The following is a 17,715-nucleotide window of genomic DNA, read 5'->3' on the forward strand; positions in this document are numbered from 1 at the left end:
ATTGACATGCAGGACAGGGCTGCTTAAACAATTCTGTGTTTTGTTACAACCCAAATCAAGCCTAGGAATTGAAAATTCATTAACATGACCTGAACCATTCCAATCCAGGCTCATGAAAATGCATTTCATTGAGGCTGAGGTTTAGGTGTGCTCAAAGTAGCTTGTTACCTTTAGAGAGAAGTGTACATGTTTTACAGCAGCAGATTTATTTCATTTCTGAACAGTTACACAAATATTAGTGCTCTGATCCTTTTTCTTTCTAATTCCCATCCCCCTCAAGACACACTCTATCTGTTAGGAAAAAAAACCCACAAATATTCGGAATTATAGGAATTATTGGTCTAGTTTTCAGCCTTTAGATCCACACTGAACACTGAGCCAGGAATCCTGTACAAAATGTCCTGATTTCACACTGCCACACTGGGATTTTTTACTTTTCCAGTCTAAAGTTTTGGCTTCAAACCAAAAGGATGGATCCAAGCCCAGGACTAACACCTGAAAATTCTTTAGACCTGTCAACATCCCTGTTCTTACCTAGAGGAAACAGGCTTCTTTCACGTGAGGGAAAAGATGGAGAAGGCTGGAAGCTTGCAGAGGGAAGGCAGAAAGCACCCAGGCAGGCGTGGCAGGGTCAGCACCTCTGGGACTATCGATTGCCAAGCCTCACTTAGGGCAGTAGGACTGGGGAGCATGAAGGAATTCATTGGGAACCATTGATTTGTTCCCACAGCACATCCCAGGGCTGCTGTTAGAGGTGATCTAAACAGACCAACTTGGTCAACTTCAATATCAAATTCAATTCACAAAATTCAAGCGGTAAAGGAATATGTTGGGCAAACACTCCTCTCTACCGGTCCCTAAGGCACATTTTGTCCAGGATTCTCCAGAACAGCACATCCAGCTGTGTTCTGGGTGTCCTAAAGACTTTTCTATCTAGTAGAATCAAATTAATTATATAATCAGTGGAAGGACATTATGCTCAGAACAAAATTTAAAAATTATTTTATGACAAGTTACGAATTCGTTGTCCACTACCTTCTAGATACAGAAGAGAATTAAATACTTTCAACTGAACTTGCAGAATGCAAAAATGCTAAAGCTAAATCTCAGATTTGTCAGGGGCCTTGTTATCTTTTCCAATGATTGGTATCCACCAATGGGCATTAATTACCATCACTGATTGTAATTAGTCCTGCACTAAATCCACTGGGCTCCTGCTGCTGGAGAATTCCCCTGAACCCCAGACTCTGGGATATTGTGACCTCTGGAGGTGACAGGTGATGGATGAATGATGGACATCACCCTGAGAGCTGGGGTGGGGAGAGAGGGGCAGCTCTGCTCCATTCTCCTGCCCTTCCCCACCTGCCCATCCTCTCCTCTCACCCTCAGCCTTTGGCTGCAGGAAAACCCAGAACTGGGGATAACCCAGAACTGGGGATAATCCAGGGCTGAGGAAAACCCAGGATTTCAGGAAAGCCCAGGATTTCAGGAAAGCCCAGGATTTCAGGATAACCCAGGGCTGCAGGATAACCCAGGATTTCAGGAAAGCCCAGGATTTCAGGATAACCCAGAGCTGCAGATAACCCTGGGCTGAGGATAACCCAGCGCTGGGGATAACCCAAAGCTGAGGAAACCCCAGGATTCCAGGAAAACCCAGGATTCCAGAATAACCCAGAGCTGCAGGATAACCCCCTGTGCCTGGCTATGCTGGGATTTTCCCCTGCCACTGCTCTCTGTACTCCACAGCACACTTTTCCAAGGAGGCAGCAGTGCACAGTCAGTCTGTCTATCCCATTTCTCTGCTGGCTTCGAGTTCACACTCAGGCTGGGAGCTGAGTCAAGGAGCACTGAACTCTGCTGCACAGGGATTGTCCTCACAGCTTTTCCCAAGGGATTTTCATTGTCATGGAATGTGCCACAGCCACCTCATTGTCCCTTCCAGCTGTCAGGCAGTTTGAGTCTGCTCAGAGATTTCTGCTTGGGCTGCCTGCACTGTGCTCTAGCTTCTGGCAGTGCACAGAGTACAACTTTTTATCCATATCAATCTGATTTTCTCTTCATTGTGGCAAATGAATCTTATATGAGAATGGTAATGAGCAGGATTTTCCACACCAATAATTTATCTGTTGCCTACTCGATGCTTTGACTCGGTTCTTTCCTTCCTGGTCCTCATTTGGAATTTCAATTACCTCTGAAATCTACTTTCATTTTACCTGATGAAGTCACACTACACATCTTGTACCAAACCTGTGCAATCACTTTGAAAATTCAGAGTTAGAGTAGCATTTCACAAAATAGACAAGCTTTCATGGATTTTAAATTCCACATCCTCCATATGAGCTACAGCCTGCTTCAAACAGGAGCATATTTATAGGTGTCACCTCTGAAATACTACAGTAAAAAATCCTTACAGTTTATAGTCACAGCAATTTGGGTAAATGTTTTATAAGGTGGCAAAGTGTTACTTGACTTTTGAGGCAGCAGTTGTCCAAACAGTTGGTGGAAGGATGAATTAAACACTGACACACCAGAATCAAAATCAAATTTGTTTCTGCAGAATTTTTTGTCTTCAGGGTTTCTTCCAGGGATCTGTGGGAGCTGCTCTCATTGATTCACTGAATTACGCTTCGTGTTCTCCTTCTTAATGACAGTTTCTGTTCCCATGCTGTGCAGCTTTGAAAACAGCAGATTTTCTGCCATCAGATCACTTTGTGTTGATTTAGATGGCTGTGAGTGTTTAATAGACAAACCAGTTGTGGGGACAAAGGCGTTTTAGGTGGATCTCCTGCTGGAGTCACTCCATAACCCAGGACCATCTCCAGCTCTGGCTGATTTCAGGGGGCACATGGGGCTGCTCTGTGCAGCTCCTGCCTCTCCAGGAGGTGGTGGCAGTCAAAGGTGTCTCAAAGGGAGCTCAGAACTTCCAGTCCTGCTCCAATTCCCACTGATGTCCCTGGGAATTCAGGTGGCCCTGGGACCTGTATTGCACTTATTCACAAACAGCTTTAACCTTCAATTTTGGGTCAAGGAATCACAAACAAGGCCCATTTTCCTTTCCCACTAATAAATTAAAGCTCTACTCTTTTCATCCCCTCGAGTTTTTTGTTTCTTCACTACCCTATCTAAAAAGATAACACAAATCACCTCAGCTTCCCCCTTGCCTTGGGGATATTAAACCTTCCTCCTTGCAGAGAGGGTTTTATACCCACTTTTAGCTGCCAGGTGGAAACTGTGGCTCCACACCCCCAAAATTGTGTCTGTGAGGCCAGCAGCTGGTGGAGTGTGAGGTTTTGTGCTGAGAGGCCAAGGCTGGGCTGGTGACAGAGCTCCTGCCTGGCTAAGCCCCCACTTTATCTGGAAATTGTGTTTTCTGCAAACCAAACAGACCAGAGAAAGTACATCTGCTGCTTGTTTATTGATTTAGGGCTCTTCCTGCCTGTTTCTGGGAAAGAAGGGGGAAAAAAAAAAAAAGAATAAAAGGCCACCTTCATTATTTCACTTTTAATTTCCTTTCTCCAAAGTAAGCAGAGCAAAATTAGATTTAGGCTGATGCATATTCCACAAATAAATTACATGGAACTAGAGTGGTTAAATGAACTTTGCTTGGGGATTATTGGAAAGATAAATATTTAAACACTGAACTTGAGGTAAGTCATGTTTATGCAACATCTGGGGTTTTTTTGTCACTGCTTCTCCGCCCCCTCTTTTTTTTTCTTATTGTGGCTTTTCTAGTCAGCTCAACCCCGAGGACATGAAAGCAGGGTGAATACCACCTTCAGAAAACTCTGTTGTCTGTATTGTTGCCAGCAGAGGGTTTTTTTTTTACTTTTTTATTAGCAAATCATCTTTGCCTGGTTCTATTTATATAGGACTCTTTGATTATATTTCACACTATGTCTGGGTTAAAAAAAATCAAAGTAAATTTAAGAAGAATTCAAATTATATCTCTTGGAAAAAAAACAGCTTGTATTGAAAGTTTTCAAAAATATTTCAATTGCAGTATAAACCATTATAAATTGTTGAGCACCAGAGTGTATGAAGCTTAAACTTGAAGGTTTTATTTTAAATTAACAGACTTTTAATTGCAGGATGACATTCTATTAACCAGACTTAGAAACTCCAGAAAATTTCTACAGTAGGGAAGGATAGGGACTTCCATTCCATATGGAAAAATGCAAACAACAATCCAGATGGGGACTGTGCTGGTTAATTCTGTAGCCACCTCCTGGGTCACTGAATTACCTGCACCACAGATTAGCCAGGGTGATATTGGAGGTATTGTGGAATTTTATCAAACTAGAATATTCCTTTCTGCAGTAAAAAACAAGCTAAGCACAGTTATGAAATCTGTAGGTGGCCAGATACTGAAGATTGATACAAGAAAGTATTTGCCTTTTCAGCTCATAATACCAAAAAAATCTTCAATTTTCAGAGGCTGATGAAGATGAAATGCTAAGAAACCATAATTAATAATAATTATCCTTGCTGTTGTGACATCATTCAATAATGAAATGAACTGGCTTTTTATATTTTTATGCTCATCTGGAAGTGAAATTTATCCTCCCTGGATAAAATTTGGATATTCACTGTTGTTATTTTGATTGATGGCATGGGATTAGCAAATGTCAGTGTGTTCCTCAGCTGTTTGCATATGTGTTCCCACAACGAGCCAGGAGTTTTTCCAGTTGCTACCAATATTTATTACCAATCCTATCATATTCATGTATGACTATAAATTTTGAAAATTTTGCTCCACATTTGCCAAATATTCTGCTTTCTGTCTAATTAATAATGGTAGTTCATTGCATTGCTATATAAGTTAGAAGTCCTGGTAATCCTATTTTTTTATTTTGCTGTATTTAGTGTTTATTATATGTATGTGGAAGGGCTCATGCAGTGCAGACACTTCCATCTCCTGCATTTATGAACTTGGCAGATTTTTCAGTTTCTCTGGTTGCTCTTTGGGTTTTTCCCCTCAGTTTTTAATTGCCAGAGTAGAATTTTTACTTTCCTGAATTTAAGAAACCTTTAAAAAAATCCACAGTATTTTTGTAAAATGGCCTTTTCCCCTCAGTGATACTTTTCAACGAGAATGGCTTTTATAGCAATAATTATCATATAAGTGATAATTATCAGTAATTATAATGCAAATTTAAGGGAAATCCATGGAGCTGGTAAATTTTCACTGTCCCTATCACACTTGTTTCATATATATAATGTTCACCAAATGCAGGAATAGTCTGGGGAGTGCCTGTTCTGCCAAAATGACCAGAAAAGAGCAGACTGGGAAATGGGATGGGAGGGTTCAGTCCAAGTTTTCTTTCATTTCCATGGGACATTTCAGGTTTTGTTGGCAGAACAATCCCCTGGCCATGGGTTGGTGACGGACAGGTGGCAGAGGGAAAACTGGGATAATTCAAATCACAGCAGGAATAAAGGAAAAGCTGCTCAAATCCCAAAATAACAACTGCTGAACTTCATGGACCTGTCCCAGGGACAGCTACAAACAAGAGAAGTGCTGGGATTGTTGAATTTTGCCTGCTTGGTTTTTTTCTCTCTGAAGTCTAAACTGCAGCATCCAGAGCCTCTTCCCTCAGTCTGTGCTGGGATGTGGTGGAGCACGTGGAATCTCAGGATCAGGGTCCAGAGAAAATGATGTTGCTGCATTTTTCTGAGGGAGGAAGCACTTTTTTGGGTTTTTTTTAATGTGAGTTGTGTTGGCTCCTGCGGCCCACAGAGGATTCCACAGCTTTGGGATCACAGGAAGATCCGTGGTCCTGTTAATTACAGGAGTGCCATCTGCACTGCCTTGCTCAGAGGGCTGCCAGCATTTCCATCACAAACCCCACTACAGTGGTTTGCAGCTCAGTCACATAAATGTGGTGCTAACCCTGATGAATCTTGACTCTGGCAGTGATTTGTTCCCCTCCTACCCCCAAAAACTGAAAAACAAAGAGCCTTGTTTAAAATCTGAAAGTGATACACCAGTGACTGGATGTTGACTAAGCAGGAACTTTGGTTGCTGCAGTTTAGCAAGAATTTAATTCCTAAATTTCTGTAGAAGTGACCTTTAGAGGGTAATGCAAGTGCTTTTGGTTATGCTGAAACTAATCAGTGTCTCATAAAACCTGTAGCAATAGTTTATGTCCTAGAGCATCAGCTTTGCCTCTGATTGTATTTATTGTGTTGGAATGTGGCTCTAAAGGAAGGGTTTGGAGCCTGTAACACTGTCCTGCTGCTGCTGCCTGGTTTAATTACGTGTTGAAGGTGTTCAGCTTTTTTTTTTCTAGTTATAAACCTCTTCCGTGAGATGAGGTTTGTGCTTGATTGATAGAGGTTCAATATATGCAAATTTTAAGTGGGGGTTAAAAAAAACAGTGTCAGCCATGCCCATGACTGGGAGATCTCAAACTTTTTCAAGTGAACAATGGAAGTAAAAGTGGCCATTCACAGCACTTTTGGAGAGACAGAAGCATTCCCATTTCATTGGATAAAGTGTTTTCATGTGCTTCTGTATATTTGATTTCCTACTCAGTGACTGGATTATTCCCAGTTATTCCCTGCATTCTGTGCAGAAGCTGGAGCCTTCCCTAGAAACCTCGGATGTTCTGTATCACAAGCTAGGACCTGCCTTTAAAGCAAGTTTTTGTGAATTAGACATTGCTGCTTTCGTAAGTGGCCAGAAAATGTATTTACAGCCCTGCTAAATCCTGGAAATGAAGGAGAAAAGGTGGTTAATTTGGCATCATTAATTATTATAGCCTTGCAGAGTGGGAATTTGTGGGTCAGAAAACACAGAAGCAAAATTAGGAACTTAAATTTAGGAAACAGCAGAAATTCAGTTTAAAAAGCAAAGTTAAAAGACATACAAAAAACGTTAAGCTTAAGAAAAGTTAAGGGCACCAATTGGCTGTATTGGGAATGACACTGTGCTCAGAAAATCCACCCAGCAAGTCACCAGAACACAGAGGATGAACAGTTTGAGGCACCACACGGCCAGAACAGCTTTGGCCATGTTATGATCATGAACTTCCCTAAAGGATGCTGTTTAATCATTGAGCTCGTGGTTGCTCTCTTCTCTAATGTGCCTGTTTTGTTTCCCCCCCAGCTCACAATGCCAACCTTTCCTGTTGTTGTGAAGATTGGACATGCTCACTCAGGCATGGGAAAGGTGCAGATGCTACTTGTTGCATGTTGAGAGCCTGGGGTTTGTCCCTCCCCTGTGCATGCTCATCCTTCCCTGATATTTTACCTTTTATCTACCCAGACTCTGTCTCGGATCCCCCCCTTGCAAATCTCTGCCTGTCCATGCTAAGGAAGCATCTCTCTTCGGGACAATAAAAACATGCCCAAAGTATTTTTACCACGAGGCCTTTGCAGTTTGAGGGTTGCCCTGTGTGGGATGTGCTTTGAACTGTGCTGAGATGCTTTCTCGAAGCAAAACCTTGTTTATTAATTTATTGTCTGCACTGAAACTCTTCAGGAGTCAAGGTCTGTTGCACAATCCAACTTTTTGGAGCTGGGAGTGTGGGAAGGTTTTGCCTTGGTTCTTTGTTGGTTTCAGCTTGATACTGAACTTTGATTTCCTATCTTGACGTGCTGTCTGTGATTGTTTCATATCTCTGTATAACTGCTGCTTTCTTTCTCCAAAGTAATTGCATTTCAGCGGTGAGTACAGATGTTTTGGTGTCACTTATCTCACAGTGCAGGGCCAATGGGAGAGCATTTCAATCCTGTTCTCACTGCTATCAGTGACAATTTCTAGTCCTTGCAAAGTAACTTCACTCACTGAAAACACTTCAGTGCTAGAAGTGGTTTAGATTTTAAAACAGTTAATCAGAGAATAGTTACATTTATCATCCTGAATCTCCAAAGCTCCATGACCATAATATTTCCCACTATTTTCAGATAGAAAAGAGATTTAATTACAACAATAACAGTATGTTATTTTTTGCCTATGACCGTTTTGCTTTGTTTCATATTTAGTAAATCATTGGAAGTCCAGCAGCCAATTTAATTGAGGGCAGATTGAACCACTAATTAAACTGCACTTTTGGTGGATTGCATACATGAAGTGTTAGAATGTTTATGCTGTACTTCAGATATTCACCTCTCATTTAGAGAAAAGGAAATGCACAGGAATGTTCCTCATATCAAATGTCTAGAAATTATTTTTTCCTTTTAGCTATGAAATATTTAAAACCCTCCAAGATAAAGAGGGAGGGAGAGCAAAGGAAGGTTCCCCTGGAAGCCCAGCCCTCCCTGAGGGCACTGCTGGCACCAGCATTTCCAGAGCTCCCAGCTCGACCCACACAGGCCAGTCAGCTTTCAGAAAATCAACTTGAAACCAGGCCTCGTGCTGGCTTATGGCTCCCAAATGGCAAATTACTCTGTATCTTTCTCCATTTCAGTGCTGAGGGCAAATGCTTAGACTTTAAGCCTTTATCTCCACCAAATTCCATTTATTGTGCCCAGTCCCACCTCCCAGCCTTGGCCCTCAGGTTCCCTTTTCAGTCCCAGGAGAAGCAAACAGGGTGCTGGGCTTGCAAAGAGCTGCAAACTCCTAATATTTGTTGGATACCACAGGAAATACTGCTCCTGCCTGCTTCCTCACCATTCTGAAATGCCCTTTGGATCAGCGTGGTGGAGCCACTTTCCTGTTTCCCACCTGCCCCAAGGCTTCTCTCCTGAGCCCCTTTTGCTCCCTGCTTGCCCAGCTCTGAGGTCCTCACAGACACTGCCCTCCCTGCCCAGAGCTGATGTCTCTGTCCTCCCTCTGCCCCCAAAAAATCTCCTCCTCCCTCTCCCCTAGATCAGCATTCCCCACTTTTCCATCCCCCTCTTCTTTCAAGATAGAAAAGCTGAGGCTTTAGTGCCGCTCATCACCTCAGCAGAGCGTTCCACACCTGGGAAATCCCAGCCCTGGAAAGCCCAACTCCTTCAGAGAAGAGGGAAAAAAGAGAATAATGGTTCTGCTGCCTGGAGCCAGCCCCCTGTGCTCCCTGTGAACCTGCCCTCACCAGGATATCGGGATCCTGCAGCTCCTCCCTCCTGGGGAAAGCTGATGTGAAAATTCCTTGTGGGCTCCACATTTATTCAGTTATCTGAGCAATTTACAGAACCAGCAAGAAACTACAACAATTGGAATTTCATGTCACACCTCAAAAAAATTCTGAGGCCTGCAGATCTATAATTGACTAACATCACTTAAGGGAAAAAAAAAAAAAAAAAGAAATCAAAATGAAATCCCAGTGTCTGCAAATTGCTTTCACCAGATGAGCAGGTAATACTTTGCCTAGAAAAACAGATATTTTAAAGCAGGAATGTTAAAGAACCTAGAAATCAGATAAAATACCAGATTACTTTTTTAATGTTATCAAAACCATGCTTCTCACGAATGCCATTTGCAATGGAATTCTACATTTTATTCCTAATTACTCTTTTTTTCTTTTGTCTGTGCTGTGTTCTTGTGGCTTGATGGCTCCAGATCAAGGTAGACAACCACTACGATTTTCAGGACATAGCCAGCGTGGTAGCACTCACTCAGACCTACGCCACCACTGAGCCCTTCATAGACTCCAAATATGACATCAGGATCCAAAAAATAGGCAGTAACTACAAGGCATACATGTGAGCCAAATCCTTATGTTCTTTCCTGCTTTTGTTTCAAAATTGATAAGCACCAGTGAGATTAAAGAGTGTTGGATGAGTCTCTGAGATGCCTCCCTCGCCACACCCTCTGGAAAGAGGATTTTAAACTTTCTGGATTTATCAAAATTCTTTGTATCGGTTGATTGTGGCTGGGAGGAGGAGAGTGAGACACCAGGTGAGCCTGCCAGAGGGGTTTTTCTGCTAACTTGTGTTCATTATTTCCATTTTAAGAAAGGAGCAGTTGGAAGAGGGTTTGGTTTCACGGAGGACTTGTTAATTCAGATTTCTTCGTATTTTTTCATCCATTTAAGGACAAATTTTCTTCACATTTCTCTTCTCCCCTCTGAGGATACATTGGATGGCACTCATTCACACAAACAAACTGAACTGTCACTCTTTAATGGAACAAAGTTCTCTCCTTTCAACATAACACATCAAAGAAACAATCCAGTCTTGCAGTGACCTTCACGGAGACACAGGAAAACCTCTTCTCATTTTCAAGCCCAGGTGTTTGTTTAAAGGCCACAGCTAAGGGAGAGGCTCAAAGCACATTCCAGCTTCACACACATTAAACTAGAGCGGCACACCAAGCTGTGATGCAGCACTTGAGCTCTGGTACCTGTGTTTATGCAGATTTTGACTCTCTTTCCATTATCAGGCAGCGTAATCTGACAAAAACTTGCTTCGTTTCTCATTTTGTGACAAGTTAGATCGTCTCATGCTTTTGCTCCCTCACACTTACAGCCCTTAGGCAGGGAAAATGTAACACAACAGGGATAAAACCACACATTTACATAATATCCACACCCGCATCCAAACATGGGGATATTTCTCAAGGAACTCCTGAAATTGGAGGGATCAGTGAATCCTTGTGAATCATTTGTAAGGCACACTCAGGTTCCTCACCAGTAAAGAGCTGCAAGAAAACCATAAATATTGAGAGAAGCTGGAGTTGGGTTAAAGCAAATCCATAAAATGTTTCATAATTTAAAGGACAGGGTTGATGTTAAGAATCAAATAATTTAGAACAGCCGTGAGGAAATAGAAACTTTGGTCCAAGGTGGGAGAAAGGGAAAAATTTAACTCTTTAGGATGATGGAAGGCCACACACTCTTGACTTGTCACAGGATCTGCTGCTCTGGCACTGAAGGGGCACCTGAGAAAGAACATCCAAGGTTTGGCCTTCCCAAACCAGCTCAGAATTCCCTCCACTGCTCCCTTACACCTGAGGGGCCTCAGGCAAGCACAGATCTGCTGGAAGCACTGTTCCCATGGGTCAGATGCACCCTGCAGTGTGGGCACTCAGCCCTTCTGCTCCGTTTGGAACCCAGAATTCGCTAAACATTGCGAAAACAGTGCGTTGGAAATCTGAGTTGTACTGTGAACAAGGCAGGACGCTAGAAAAGCTTGTGAGGACGCAGAGTTTTCCGCAATATCCTGTTATTCAGGTTGTTGCAGGGATACAGGACTGGGATTTCAGCTCCCTGTGGAATTCAGGTGTGTGGGGCCTTCCCCAGCTCTCCCTACAGGCTCGGGAATCTTAAGTAGATGATGCAGCTTTTATCCCCCAGCTTCTCCAGGAGAGTTAATTCCAGTTCTGCTTCTTTGTCTCACTCTGGTTCTCCAGACCTGACTTTCCCTGTCCTCCCTGAGGACACCCATCCCACTTCTTCTGGCAGCCCCATCCCAATGTCCCCTCTCCCCACTTGTCTGGGCCGTGCCTTGCTCCAGTCCTGCTGTTTTCCTAGACTCCTTCAACCTTCACACCCCTTAGTCCTTCCCCCTCATGCCAGAGCTCTTCCCAATCCCCAGGATGTTCCTCAGCCCTTGGATTCTCCTCAGTGCCACTCCCCAGCCTTGCTCTGCCCCTGCTCCCAGCCCCAGCCTTCTTCTCCCCACAGACTTTTCATGCCACTCTGCAGGGCTGGATGGGGCTTTTCTCTCTTTTTCTCTCTTTTCTCTCTTGTCAGTGCTTTGACAGGCAGATTCCTCGTGTTGTGCTGTCCATCTTTCCCCTTCTCTAATGAACAGAGCCGATTTTTTCCACTTTTACAGCTCCCAAGGGCACAGTTTTAGGGGTAAGGCCCAGATCTCAATGGCTCCAGTATGTGGCCAGGTCCCAGATTCAATATTGGGCTCATCCCCTGGGATAGAAATTGGACCACAATGTTTTGTAGAAGAGAGACACACTTTTTTCTTCCCCCTTTGACTAGAAATCTAAATGCTGTTCAGCATCAGGAATAATTTCGGAAGAGCCAGCCATGGTAAATTTATCATTCTGAAACATAAATGTTTCTTCTTTGCAGAAGAAGCAGTTGGCCTAAGGGACAGCAAAAATAAGTTAAAATGACAGCCTGTTCCTCCTACCTTTTATTTATTTTTAAGTTTCTACTCAGAAACTCTGGGTTCATCCAAATGCTAAAAGCCTAGCGATCATTTTTTTCCTCTAGATTCTTTCATACACTTAAATCACACACCAAAATGAAATACTGATTCGTTATTACAAAGCAGCGTGGAAAGGAGAAGATTTACCAAATGTCTGAAGAATTCTTCATGTGCACATACATATACATGATGTCAGTAGAATATTGTTCTACAGCTGGTTCTCATTTTGCTCTGTGACACAGGAACAGAGCACTTAGAGAGTCACCACAGAAAATACCAGCTGAACATTTGTTTTTGTAGTTTAAAGAGAGTTATTAAGAGCCTCAGTTTTATAATTCTGTGGGAAATTGTGGTTTAAGTGGATCCATGAGTCACCAAACACTGGTGCTTATCGTCTGTCAGTAGAGATTATGGCCAAAAAAGCAGGATTGGATCCCTGTAAATACCACAGCCCCTCCGGAGGCTGTGTGACACACACTTAACTGCCCTGGGCACCCGGGCACCATTCAGCTGACTTCAAGGAAATCCAGTTTAAAAGGGTCACACACAATGTAGAAAAACAGAAATACAAAAACCCTGTATCTAAATCTCCCCTCCAAAAGCAGGACTGCGAGTCCAGGGCTTAAAGTTCTTTGATCAAAAGGTCAATAAACCAAAAGTAAAGCACATCAAGCAAAGGAACAGTGCTGGAGGATCAAACCACAGAGCAGGCTGCCTACCCAAGAATAGTAGGCAGACATTTCTACATATTTTTCTGATGACAAGTCCCTGTCCCAGCAATTTGGATTGGATACTGCAAATGCTACTAAATAAAGCAGGAAGGTGTTGGAAAAGGGGAAGTTCGGGTTACTATGAATTGTTTAGCAATTCTAAAACAGTTCTTCCTTCTTGCAAAGACCAAATTGAGTGCAAACATGTTAAGCCTAAGTGTAAAGCACTTAAAAGTGTAGGAGTTGTTTTATTTACTGTTCAGTGTTTGGTTAAAGAGGAGGAAATAGTGATGTAAAAGACTCTTGGCGGTTATCAGAAGTGAAGAAGGGTGGGAAACATACATATTTCATGTATACAATTACAGAAATCATCTCTAGAGCTTAGGCTGTCTGGTTGGGTCATTTTGGATCAGTTCACCATGATCTCTTGTTCTGGAGTTCATCTGTGTCAAACCCACAATCTCCTGAGATTCCAGCAGTTAATTCTGTGTCCACAGCATACCCCAGCCCTCCTCTGATCCCTGCAGCATCCTCACAGCCAGCCAAGCATCCATTTGGAGACTTCTGCAGGAGCTTTTCCCAGTGTGGAGGGAAAACAGGGCTTAAATCAAAGCATCTTGGCCTCTCTAGTCAGTGGTGCTGGGATTCCATCACTGCAGCTGAGCATCTTGAACTAAATACTTGCTAAAAGCCTTCAGGATAACTTTTCCCCCTGATTTGGTCACATCTTCTTTCCTGAAAGACACCTGAAAGAGTCCATTCTGATGAATTCCCATGAGAAGTCTGCAAGAGGATTGAACTGGGATTTTCCCTCTGATGCAGAATGTCTGTGTAGAGCAGTAATGAATCTAAAATTGTTCATTTTTTTAAGCAGGCACATGTATAAACACCACCTTAGAAAACTGAGCAGAAGTCACAACATAACCGGTTTGCTGGGCAAGGTTTCCTGACACACAGCACTCAAGAAGCACCTTCCCTTCCCTTCCCTTCCCTTCCCTTCCCTTCCCTTCCCTTCCCTTCCCTTCCCTTCCCTTCCCTTCCCTTCCCTTCCCTTCCCTTCCCTTCCCTTCCCTTCCCTTCCCTTCCCTTCCCTTCCCTTCCCTTCCCTTCCCTTCCCTTCCCTTCCCTTCCCTTCCCTTCCCTTCCCTTCCCTTCCCTTCCCTTCCCTTCCCTTCCCTTCCCTTCCCTTCCCTTCCCTTCCCTTCCCTTCCCTTCCCTTCCCTTCCCTTCCCTTCCCTTCCCTTCCCTTCCCTTCCCTTCCCTTCCCTTCCCTTCCCTTCCCTTCCCTTCCCTTCCCTTCCCTTCCCTTCCCTTCCCTTCTCTCCCACAGTAACAAAGGACATGGCATCACAGAATAATTTTATGCTTTAAAGCCCTGCAAACTTTATGAGGGTCCCAAAGAAAAGTCAACATTCCCCCACAACTGCTGCTGACCCTCGTAATTAACTTAATGGAAAAATGGAGAGAAAGCTCTGGCTGCTGCCTGATATACTTTTAATACATTGCAGATGTTCCTTTGATTTTACTAACTGGAAACACTTCATAACTTGTAGCCATAGCCTATTCCCAGTACAGCATTTAGCTTTCACAAAGCAGTAATCTTCTCAGCCCTGGTAGCAGTCCTAAGGTCTGAGGAGGAGAAAAAACTTTGCATGGATTTTTTTCTTTCTCAGAGGTTAAATAGAAGGTGAACTGACACAGAGTGTTTAGGTTGTATCAGTAAATAGCAAAGAGTGAACACTGGAGGAGAAACCAAACTCCAGCTCCAAAACACATCTGAAATCACTTCAGAGGTGTTAGAAACATAAATATGTTGCTTTTCAAGTGTTGGGACACAGTGGGGTGGGTCTGAAAGGAGAAGCTGAAGCTTCTTGACATTTACCTTTGCAGTACCAGTGTGTTACAGATAATTCAGTGCCTTTGTAGCTGGCACCAGCTCATTTCTAACACTGCCCCTCATCAAAACAGGCTGGGTTTAAAAAAAAAAAAATCTTAAATAAATACACTGGGAACAGAAGTTTCACAGCCACTCTTTGTACCTCAGTACAAAGTACTCCTGACAATGTTCTTACAACCCCTCACGGTTCAGATGTTCTGTTACAAGCTGTCAGCTAGGGAAAAGGTGTCAATACTGCACTCATGTGAAAAGCAGAGTCATTTGATAGTGAGAACTTGAAACCACTGGCTGTCTTTGTAATGTTTTCCCCCTTTCAGGAGAACTTCCATATCTGGGAACTGGAAGACAAACACGGGCTCTGCCATGCTGGAACAAATTGCTATGTCAGATAAGTAAGTGGAGTCTCGTGTAAAAGGTAATTAAAAAATATCAATGGTGGTTTATTTTGGGTGAATTTTAAAAGAATCCCGTTGTTGGTACGCAATTCACAGTAAGTGTTCATTTTGGGGGAAAAAGGAGTCTCTCAGTTAGGTGAAAGAGCAGAGCCAGGAATTCCATGTGGCTTCAGAGTTACCCAAACTCAACAGCCTTGGGCTCCTACATCCACTTCTTACATCTTCCAATCCTACATCTGCTTCCAGAAAATGACTGCAATTCCCTTTAGAAAACTGAATTTCACAGATTCAACCTCATTTCTCCTGGCTCATTTTCCCTCTCTTACCCACCACTCTCACACCATGCATGCTCTTTTAAACTTTCCTCCTTCTGCATCCTACCATCCTTCGACATGACCAAGCAATCCAACCTTCACTCTGCCTATTTAAATCCCATTTCTCTTTTCTGCTTTCAATCCCAAATTCCTTACTTTTCATTTTATAAATTTCCACTGAGCTGCAGTGTGAGGATTTTCCCCTGTTGCTGGGATACACTGAAGCTTTATTTCCCCTGTGCCATCATTCCAGCTCTGTACTTTGGTTTACTGTGCTTTCCCTTTTCTTTCCCATTCTTATCCTGGATAATTCGTGCAGTCCAGTTGAAAACATTCATGCAGCACCACTTTGAAGCTCAGAACTCTTTTCTCAATCCTCCTCATTTGTTCCACAACACATAAAACTCTTTTCCCTGTGAAACAAAATCTCAGAGGCTTTTGGATGGCTATGAATTTTCTGTTGTTCAGCTTCCCCAAAGGCTGCCACCAGTGGAAGCTGAAATAAAGTCCTTACAGTGAAAGTGTAATTTAAAAGGTGTTTTAAAGTTCAACAGTAGTCCTGGTTTGAGGGTTTGTTGGTTTGGGGCTTTTTTTTTAAAGCCTGAAACCTACAACTTGGTGCCTCTTACGAGCTGAGGGAGACACAGGAACTGAACCATTGCCTGCCCTGGAAAGGTGAAAACAACAAAGACGGGAATTCCAGCTCCCTGCTGTCCAACCCCTGTCTAGACTGTGTCCTCACTGATCTCCCCTCTGGGGATGGGCTGGAGCCACACTGTTTTCTCCTTCTCATTCCCTCCCACCTCCCTCTAGAAGTGAGGTTATGTCTTCCCTGGGAGGGAGAGGCAGGAGCGAGCTCTGGCTGTGTAATTACAGCCCATGGGCTGTGTGGAAACACAACAGCTCCAGTTGTGCCCGAGGAGTGGGAAATGCTCCCCTCACCCTGCTGGAAATGCTCCCTCAGCTTTGCTCCTGCCCCGTTTTCCCAGTGAAATTAGAACAGAATAGGGATTTTCCCATTGACAAAACAAAATTTCTTTATGCTGATGAGGCCAAAAGCACGGGAAAGGTGGATGTGTCACACACAGCTTTTGTGGGATTGCCACGGAGCAGAGCACCAAGGGGGAAGGGCACTTTCCTGAGGAGCTGCAGCAGCTTCACAAGGCAGCAAAACCCATCAGAACCGCTGCAGTTTGGATTTAACACACGCCACAAACGGGGAGGAGGCGCCTTGAAAGCGCTGCCCTGATGGGCGTTGCTGGCTGAGTCCAAACCTCAGCGCAGAAATTGGGAGAAGAAAGAGGAGTGAGGGGCAGGAAGGAGCAGTGAGAGGCAGAGGAGTGCAAGGTCACTCACTCACCACCTGCTCCAGAGCTGTGCCAGCTGTGCCCACCTCACCTGGCACACCTGGGACTGGGAGCATCCTTTATCCTTTATTGCTCCCACTGCCTCTGGGAAAAGAGGAACCGTGACCTTTTTTCAAACCTACTGTGCAAGCCCTGGGTTTCAAACACTCCAGGCTGCTCAGTCCAAAACCTCTCTTTCCAAATGTATTTTTCCAGCTCTGTGTTTGTTGGCAGAAGATGGGCTATTAAATATACTTCCATAAATCTGATTGATGTTGCAGTGTTTTAGAGAAAATTTCCTCATTTTTGTTTCAAGTCTAGATATTTAGTTCAAAATGAGTTTTGTTGTCCTCGTGACTTTCTAAAATACACAATGTTTTACAGGAAAAAAAAAAAAGTTATTTATAAGCAAGTGCATGCAAAAAGTCCAGTAAGTCAGTGCATCTACAGATGTTGAAATTGTCAGGCATCCAAAAACCCCTCTTATATTGGACAAAAACCATGTTTCTCACAGGAAAAAAAAAATTATTTTCATTGTTAAGATATTACCATCAGGATCTTTTCAAATCAATTTCTTTGTATTCTGCTTAAAAGAAAAACTTTTCCACTGGAATAGATTTGATATAAGAAAATATAAAGAATGTGACTTAATAAGTTTACTTGGAAAGGATGCTGTTACTGAGGATATTTATATATGAATCAGAGTCTTAGCCCAGCAAGGAATTTTCTTTTGATCCCACAATGAAATCAAATGCTTTGTTTATTAGAGCAGGGTTTTGTTCAGTGGAAAATACTATGAGGTGGCAAATCCATCATCAGGGCTCCAGGGCTGGAGGAGGAGAAGGGCTGAAAGAGGAAATAACTCTGCTATAGACTCAAGTGTGAGCTAAGGGAAGAAGGAAATTAATGATGAATGAATGCTTTAAAAATGGGGTTTTTTTATCAAATCGTGTCCTGCAGTTGGTGACATCACCCAGCGTCATTCCAGGATCATTTCCACCCTGCCCAGCCCTGCTG

At 43.2% G+C, this 17,715-nt stretch overlaps 1 protein-coding gene across 1 annotated transcript in view; it reads left to right on the top strand.

The window, feature by feature from the left end:
- The window catches only part of SYN2 (synapsin II), a 155,615-nt gene that overhangs the window by 108,367 nt on the left and 29,533 nt on the right, over nt 1–17,715 (top strand). The window contains exons 6-8 of the mRNA XM_005531811.3: nt 7,109–7,171; nt 9,488–9,630; nt 14,961–15,035. Of these exons, the coding sequence (XP_005531868.2) occupies nt 7,109–7,171; nt 9,488–9,630; nt 14,961–15,035 (281 nt within the window). The remainder of the gene's footprint in view (nt 1–7,108; nt 7,172–9,487; nt 9,631–14,960; nt 15,036–17,715) is intronic.

This window comes from Pseudopodoces humilis, chromosome 13 (assembly GCF_049639895.1).
Source record: "Pseudopodoces humilis isolate 2021_Gansu_Grassland_sample_001 chromosome 13, ASM4963989v1, whole genome shotgun sequence".
In the NCBI taxonomy this organism is placed as follows: domain Eukaryota; kingdom Metazoa; phylum Chordata; class Aves; order Passeriformes; family Paridae; genus Pseudopodoces; species Pseudopodoces humilis.